Source organism: Chanos chanos, chromosome 1, assembly GCF_902362185.1.
Source record: "Chanos chanos chromosome 1, fChaCha1.1, whole genome shotgun sequence".
In the NCBI taxonomy this organism is placed as follows: domain Eukaryota; kingdom Metazoa; phylum Chordata; class Actinopteri; order Gonorynchiformes; family Chanidae; genus Chanos; species Chanos chanos.
The window spans coordinates 7,651,078-7,658,619 of NC_044495.1; the positions used below are offsets into that span (position 1 = coordinate 7,651,078).

At 43.2% G+C, this 7,542-nt stretch overlaps 1 protein-coding gene across 1 annotated transcript; it reads left to right on the top strand.

The window, feature by feature from the left end:
* Positions 1 to 228: 228 nt before the first annotated feature.
* dact1 (dishevelled-binding antagonist of beta-catenin 1) lies at positions 229 to 6,794 on the top strand. The gene is made up of 4 exons (XM_030783728.1): positions 229 to 625; positions 2,710 to 2,839; positions 3,878 to 4,033; positions 4,854 to 6,794. The coding sequence occupies exons 1-4, from the start codon at positions 290 to 292 to the stop codon at positions 6,722 to 6,724; spliced, it is 2,493 nt and encodes an 830-aa protein (XP_030639588.1). The 5' UTR covers positions 229 to 289; the 3' UTR covers positions 6,725 to 6,794.
* The last annotated feature ends 748 nt before the right edge of the window (positions 6,795 to 7,542 follow it).

Genomic DNA, 7,542 nt, shown 5'->3' on the forward strand with positions numbered 1-7,542 from the left:
TCAAATTTACGTTTTCATTTTGTTCTACTGAGTGCATGCAGGAAAAAGTCATTGGAATCTACCAGGACGACAGCGTCAGTGGACAGTGTACTTTGTACGGATTTTTTTAGGATGCTTTAAAGTTTGAGTAAATTGCCTCTCATTGGATTTTGCGAGATCATGTTAAAATATATACATAACCTAAGTTCACACTCACTACCGTGACGAGTGTGTAGTTTTTGACAAGTGAACTGAGAAGGCAACAAATTTCAAACCAATGGTTTGAGTTATTTTTTTGCCTCTGGATACTATGAAGCAGACGACTGCCTTAACAGAGATGATAGCTTCTAAGGATTTTACGCTGATACGGGATAGGAAGGAATTTGATATATGTGTCCGAGAGAGGATGGAGGGTGAGCTGGATCGCGTGCGGACTCGAGAGAGGCTGGAAGCGACACTCGCAGGACTGGGTGAACTGGAATACCTTCGACAGAGGCAGGAATTACTGGTCCGAAATGTCTTAAACCATAGGGAGAGTGTCAGTGCAACTGGAGAGGATAAAGTGTGTGTGGTAGCTGAGGAGAACTACCTGAGCACAGAGGAAAAACTTCTGGAGGAGAATATTTTATTGCTGAGAAAACAGCTGGTATGTAGACAAGATACCTGCAAGCAACAATATAGTTAAAAAAAAAAAGTGCTGTATTTAGTCATTATCGCATATCATAAAGGATTTTTAGGCAGCATCTCACATTTAGATTACTCTGTCCTGAAAGTGCCACATTTCTCCCAGTGTGTGATAACAGTTGCGTAACAGTTGTTTGCATTTGTCTTTTCAATTGCAGCTCTTTTTTATGATCTGTAAAATTTAAGAAAAATATACTTTTCTACAGTGGTTTAGTTTGACTTGATATACACAATGTGGATCTAGTCTATTAACTTACATTGATATAATTTATTATATCGTTTAGGTAATGTATTGTTTAATTAGTTACATCAGTTAATGTAACATAAATTGCTCGATTCCCGTAGTCTGTTAATGAGGTGGATCACGCTGATAGTTTTGGCAGCCATACAGCCTTAGTTCGATATGAAAGCCAATTCGCTCGAAGACAAGAAAGCTTTAGTATTGCTTGAGAAACGATCACGAGAATAACAGAGCCGCGATAAAAAGGGACAGAATGTTATTTAAATCAAACTTCCTGGATGATGTAGGAAATTCCTCTTGTACTAATGCAGTCTACAAGGGGGTCCAGCTGCTTGAATGAGATTTGTTGATGAGTTACAAAGGATGGGGAGACAGAAATTAACTTTTACAAGCAAATCTCCTACCCCCTGCTGTTCTGAAAGGATGCCAAGGGGCTATAGGCTGGTTGTTTGAGATTAAATGAACAATTGGCCAAAACACACCTGGTTTCAATTTGTTATGTAGGCTTTTTCCTCAAGGAGAAATTTCAGTGAAGAAATTGTGTTGAAGTAATGTAAGAGAGTGGTATTAGAGCTATGAAAGTTTTACACAGCTAGGAATATATATATATATATATATAGATATAGATATAGATATAGATATAGATAGATATATAATCTCATGTTCTTAATGTCTGTGTTTTTAATATTAAATTATTCCTTGTAGTTTTTGGTAAAGGGATTGTACTGTTGTTAAATCACACACAGGACAACCCTCAGTAATTTATTTGTAACATAGTTAGACTGTCATGGGTTATTTGTTACTTCTTATCAGGAGACTCTGTTCCATTTTCTCTGAAGGTTTTAATCCACACACACACACACACACACACACACACACACACACACACACACACAAAATTATCTTTGGCAAAAATGTGACTAAAATAATTCAGAACAGGAAATTAAGAATGTGCCCTGCCCCTCCTAATCTACAGTGTGTGTGTGTGTGTGTGTGTGTGAGGTTAATTTGATGCCGTTTCAGAAATGACTGTCGGGCTGTACTGCAAATGGCACTTTGTGTTAAAATGGTCTCCAAAGCCCAAGCATGCTCTGAGTCTGGAGCGCATTAATCACCCTTGGCTCTGCTGTCAAGAGCTCAGTTTTTATGGGCTGCAAGTTTGCTGCAGAGGAGGCCCGACTCGATATAGCCCAGAATCTGTGTTGCATTACTTGTCCTGTCAGCAAATGGCAGTCAAAATGTGCAACAGATAACGGTTCTGATTAGGGGCGGGGGGGGGGGGGGGGGGGGGGGGGGGGGGGGGGGGGGGGTTGGTCATTTGAAGTGATGTCCAGTGTTGCCACTGAGCTTTTGAGGGGGCTGCATTTTTACTGGTCTGCTGTTTCGCCACACTTAATTTGGAATGCAGCACATGATCCGGGTGTTGTCAGATGTGACCCATTCCACATAACCAGCGTGCTTTCGCCAAGTGCCCCCTCCAAGCAGACGTGAATCTAATTTAGTCCATTATACAACACCAGTGTGTTCCCTCATCATTCCCATAAGCCCAGCAAGGGTGATGAGGAGGCTAGTTAAATGGATTTAGACTCAAAATCCAATGAGACCTGATTATTTAAGAGAAGTCAGCAACAAATGGTTAATTAAATGTAACCAGTACTTGAAAGACCAAACACTACAACAAAGACTGCTTCATTTGTCAACAGTTTTCAGAAGCACCATCATTTGTCTCATTGTTGGGATTTGTGCTGCATTTCTGTGATGTGGAAATGAATGATAACTGTTACCCATTCCTCCCCTCTCAACAGAACTGTCTCAGGAGGAGGGACGCTGGTTTGATCAATCAACTGCAGGAGCTGGACAGACAAATCAGTGACCTCCGTCTGGACACAGAAGCAACACATGAGCATGCGGAGATGGACAGCCGGCCAAGCTCAGGTATGTGTGTGTGTGTGTGTGTGTGTGTGTAAACCAGCACTCATGGTAGGATCAGAAATGGGAGACATTTAGGAGTGGGTGTGGGATACTCTGGAAAATTTTATCTGTTTAAATATCCGCACACGAAGACGAAATTGGAAGTGTGCCAGTGTTGACATCTTTTGGTTTTCTCATGGAATAATTTGCTTTTCACATGAATCAGTTTGGGTGTGGCAAAATGAAAATTTTGTTAAAGGAAGAAAAATATATTAATATAGAGCCTGTTACTGATGTGCATGTCAGTTTACTTGATTTTCTTTTACCTGCCAAGGTCATAATGAAATGAAAATCATTTCAGATGAAACTCAGATGTTTGGATATGTGGCAAGTTATAATGCAATACCCACCCAGTAAATATAGACAATATTAGCCTGTATATTTGACCTAATTTCAGATACAGAGTGCTTTAGCTTTGGCTCTCTGTGTAAGAACTTATTTGGTAACAGTTGTGAGCAATCTGCAGCCTGTGCTAGCTGCCTAGCCAGCTGAGTTGTTTACATTCCAAATAGGAAAGGTCATTTAGGAGAATAGCTGACATGGCAATGCCTGTAGGCCCATATAAGTGGAAATTGGTTGCATATGTCTGTTCTTTCTTCTGAATATCTACATTATGTTGCTAAAACAGTTTGTTCTTAAACTACTTGTAAAGAGCAGTTAGACCTTTTCTACTCAGAATTATTAGCTCTTTACCTCAAAGCTGATTTAAATGTTAATTGTAAGTAGCCTGCTGGGATAGAGGAAGGCAAAGTTAAAATGCAGATTTAAGATGAGAGATTTTCTCTCATTGGACTCAAAAACAAAAAAAGGTTGGTTTTTTGTTTTTTTTGAGTGCTTCAGATTTGGAACACATTCTTTTAATAGCTCAGTCTGTCACGTTATAAATTTCTGGATGACGGCTCCTTCCCTCTAGGGTGCGAAATCAGAGTTCTAAAATGTTCCTCATTCTCTCTCTGTCTCTTTCTCTCTCTCTCCCCCTTTCTCTCTTTCTCTACACCCCAGGTTTTTATGAGCTGAGTGATGGGGCTTCAGGCTCTCTCTCTAACTCCTCCAACTCTGTCTTCAGCGAGTGTTTGTCCAGCTGTCGTTCCAGCACCTGCCTCTGTGCCCCCCTCGACACATCGCTGTGTGCCTCTGAGGGGCGACCCAAACCTTCAGGTGAGAACCCCCCCCCCCCCCCCCCCCTTTTTGCTGACCGGCTGTCCGGGCAGTAAAGGATTAAACCCCATTTCCCTTGTCTGTTTAATGATAGTTTAGATTCTTAAGCTCTTTTGACTTGTGAAAACATCACGCAGTGCTGCCTGTGTTAGTAAAGGCCTCAGCCGACACCTTGTTTTGGTTGTGTTTTGCGAAGTGGAAAGGCGAGTGGGTTTTCCAGGGGTCTATTGCTTTCCATTCATTCGGATGATTCAAGTTGTGTTGTCACCAACGGCGGAATGCGTTTTGAAAACACACGAAATGAGTGCGGTAAAAACAGTAGAGAACAGAGCTGGTAGAGCTGAGGCCTGACAGCAGGAATATTTTCACAGCTTCATAGATGTTCCTCTCTGCCACACCTATGATAAAGACTGAGACAAAAGGTTCATTTACATGTCAAAACCAACCAGCCCCTCTCAGCAGAGCAGAGACCCTGGACCCCCCTGAGTTCCTTTAGTTTTTATCAGGAACACAGAGGAAATGTTTAAACAAATAAACAGTAACGGAAAAATTAAAGCCACAAAACTGAAAATGAAAGCTACAAGGCTTTCTTTATGCTAACACTTTGAAACTAATCCTTCCAGAATATTAATCTAGTAAGGCTGTACCTAACCATGTGGATAGTCTTGCTCATAATGTATTTGTGCGTGTGTGTGTTTTTTTTTATTATTATTATTTAATTCCTGCTGAAAAGGAAAGCTATTATAAATCTGTGAAATATCTCTATGCAGTGGCACATTTGGTAAAGCTCTGACTGTCTGTCTTATCTTACTCTTTGCAGACGAGCTCGTTGCGTGTACAGAATGTGAAGCCCACTGTGAGGACCAGGGTTCTGGAACAGTCCGCAGGTCGCTCTCTTCCCCTTACTCTCCCTCTTTGGATGGCTCGTCTGACGGCCAGTCCAAATACCACTGTGACCTGATTGTGAAGAATGGGACAGACGTGTACCGCTACCCCAGCCCCCTCCACGCCGTGGCAGTACAGAGTCCCATATTTTTCCAGTCCATAACCAACCATCTGAAAGACGAAGGCAGCCTTTCAAAGGCTCCCGATGCCTCGGATGAGGGCCAGAAGTCTGATCAGCTGCTGGCATCTCAGAACGCGTCTTGGACAGCATCTCATACGCCCTCCAACAAAAGACTGGACAATTATATCTTTGGGTTACTCCAGAGAAGGGCGCAGCCCATAAGGACCAACAAACCAAGGACAAGCATTAATACAGACCCTTCCAAGAGCATTTTACGACAAGCCAGTCTGTGTGTGCGGACGCCTGCCGCTGCACAGCCACAAGGATGGACCCCTGACTTTAAGCCAAACTGGCAGACAAGTTTACAAGGATCAGCAGCGGCTAACATTGAACTTAATACAATGTCTCCTCAGAGACAGTGGTCTGTCGAGTCCAAAGGAGAACTCTTTGAGAGTGGGGCTTCTTATTCTGTAAACCAACCTCAAAATGGATATTTAATAAACAGTGACATTGGTACCAACAGTCTCTTGAAAAAGAAAAGCTCTCTGAACAATAAAGGTCAACCTTTAACCATGGCGCCTAAGGATTTCCAGGATCCTGGCAGCCCTAATGCAGTTTGTTCCCCCAAACACAGCAAGATTCCTTATTATCCCACCAAGGAAGACAATAAATCAACACAGACAATGAAGACAGGCACTCCAAACAAGAGCCCCAAAGCTCAGGCTTCAGACCCTTCGTGTACTGGTAAAAAAGACGACCGAGTGGTACCCGACCAGATGAGTCTGGGGTCATCATCTCAGAGCCAAGATGAAGGCGGGCACATGGTAAATGCTCAGTACATCCCAGCCCAAAAACAGTCTGTCAAACTCCGAAAGGGAGGAGGCAAGAATGTCAAGATCGTCAAGGTGAAGAACGCCACGCCAGCGAAACCCAAGGCCCATGGGGAGCTGGCGGTAGAAGCGAACCGAGACAGGCATCGAACGGGGTCTAGGAAGTCTCGCCCTTTGGAGGATCCTCCTCTACCGCACAAAGCTTCCAAAAAGCCCTCCTGCAAGGCTAGGAGGATCCCGGCTCCTATTCCAGAAGGCCGAGTGTTGGAGAGGCACACACCATCAGCGACAGGCAGATCATCTTCCCACAGGCACCATGGGCACCACGGACACCATGGAAGAGACGTGGTGTTGGCCAAACCCAAGTACAAGCGAAATGACTACCGCCGACTTCGGGCCATCACGGAGGTACCGTATGAAGAGGCCTACAGGAGAGCCCATCGCAGGCAGAAACGGGAGATGCTCAGTCAGATGTCCGCCATGTACTTACCATCGAATGTACAGTTCACCAGCCCCTACGCCTACGTTGGCAGCGACTCGGAGTACTCGGCTGAGTGCGCCTCTCTGTTTCATTCAACCATCCTGGATACGAGCGAGGACGAACGGAGCAACTACACCACTAACTGTTTTGGGGACAGCGAATCCAGTGTCAGTGAGGGTGATTATGTGGCTGAGAGCAGCACTAGCAGTGACTCTGAAGGAAGTGCTGGGGTGAACTGGCCTCAACGTGGACAGGCAGCCACGGGATCCTCAGGCCAGGCCAAGGCTTTTGTCAAAATCAAGGCCTCCCATAACCTGAAGAGAAAGATCCTACGCTTCCGGTCAGGTTCTTTAAAACTCATGACCACGGTGTGAGAGAGCGTTGAATGGACTTCATCAGGGGATGCGCAGCCAATCAAATTGGCCTCCCTTGATTCCAGCCCAAGTGCTTAGATAGACTTCATCTGCACTGTTTAATCCTGTTTAAGTCGGGGTGAATGGATTTTTTTTTTTTAACCAGGAGAGCTAGGAACTCTGTACGTTCAGCAAACTCCCTCTTCCCTGCACTTTCTCACAGATTGAACCATTGTTGAAAATATTGAAAAGTATCAGAATTAGCCCCATTGTGTCCTTCTTCTGTAGCCATTTTCTGTATTTATTAAAAAGAACAAAACTTCTGCTGTATTGCATCTACATGGTAAATTCTGTGTATGTGCATTCAACAGACATGGTTTACTTTTTAAATGAAAATATATTTAAAACTTAATATATTTGGATAGACGTACATGGATTAGAAATTGAGACTTGAATAAAATGATGATTGAAGCAGCAAATTAATTAAAAGATAAAGGAAGTTGTGACGGATGGAGAGAGACTGTCTGGGGCGGGGGGGGGGGGGACAGTTTTGGTACAGGCTCATCTGCTGATAAACATGAAGCATATGAATTATGCATGAGCAAATGCTTTACCTTTTTCCACCTGGTACTGATAACCTGTTAGCTGTAAATTGCAACCGTTGTAAATAGAATGTCAAGTATGTTCATCTCTGGTCTTATATCTTTTTACACTTTATTAAATGTATGCCTTAAACCACCATCTTATCTCTGTCTTTACTTGAGTTACTACAGTCATTTGAAAGACTTAAAACGCTTATGGTTTTATGGATTAAACTAACGAAGAACACAACAACTAAC

Bases quoted from the DNA above. Each gene is read 5' to 3' on its own strand.
- dact1 (XM_030783728.1), top strand. From the start codon at position 290: ATGAAGCAGACGACTGCCTTAACAGAGATGATAGCTTCTAAGGATTTT. The intron at 626-2,709 runs GTATGTAGACAA...CCCTCTCAACAG, and splicing joins TATTGCTGAGAAAACAGCTG to AACTGTCTCAGGAGGAGGGA. The intron at 4,034-4,853 runs GTGAGAACCCCC...TACTCTTTGCAG, and splicing joins GGGGCGACCCAAACCTTCAG to ACGAGCTCGTTGCGTGTACA.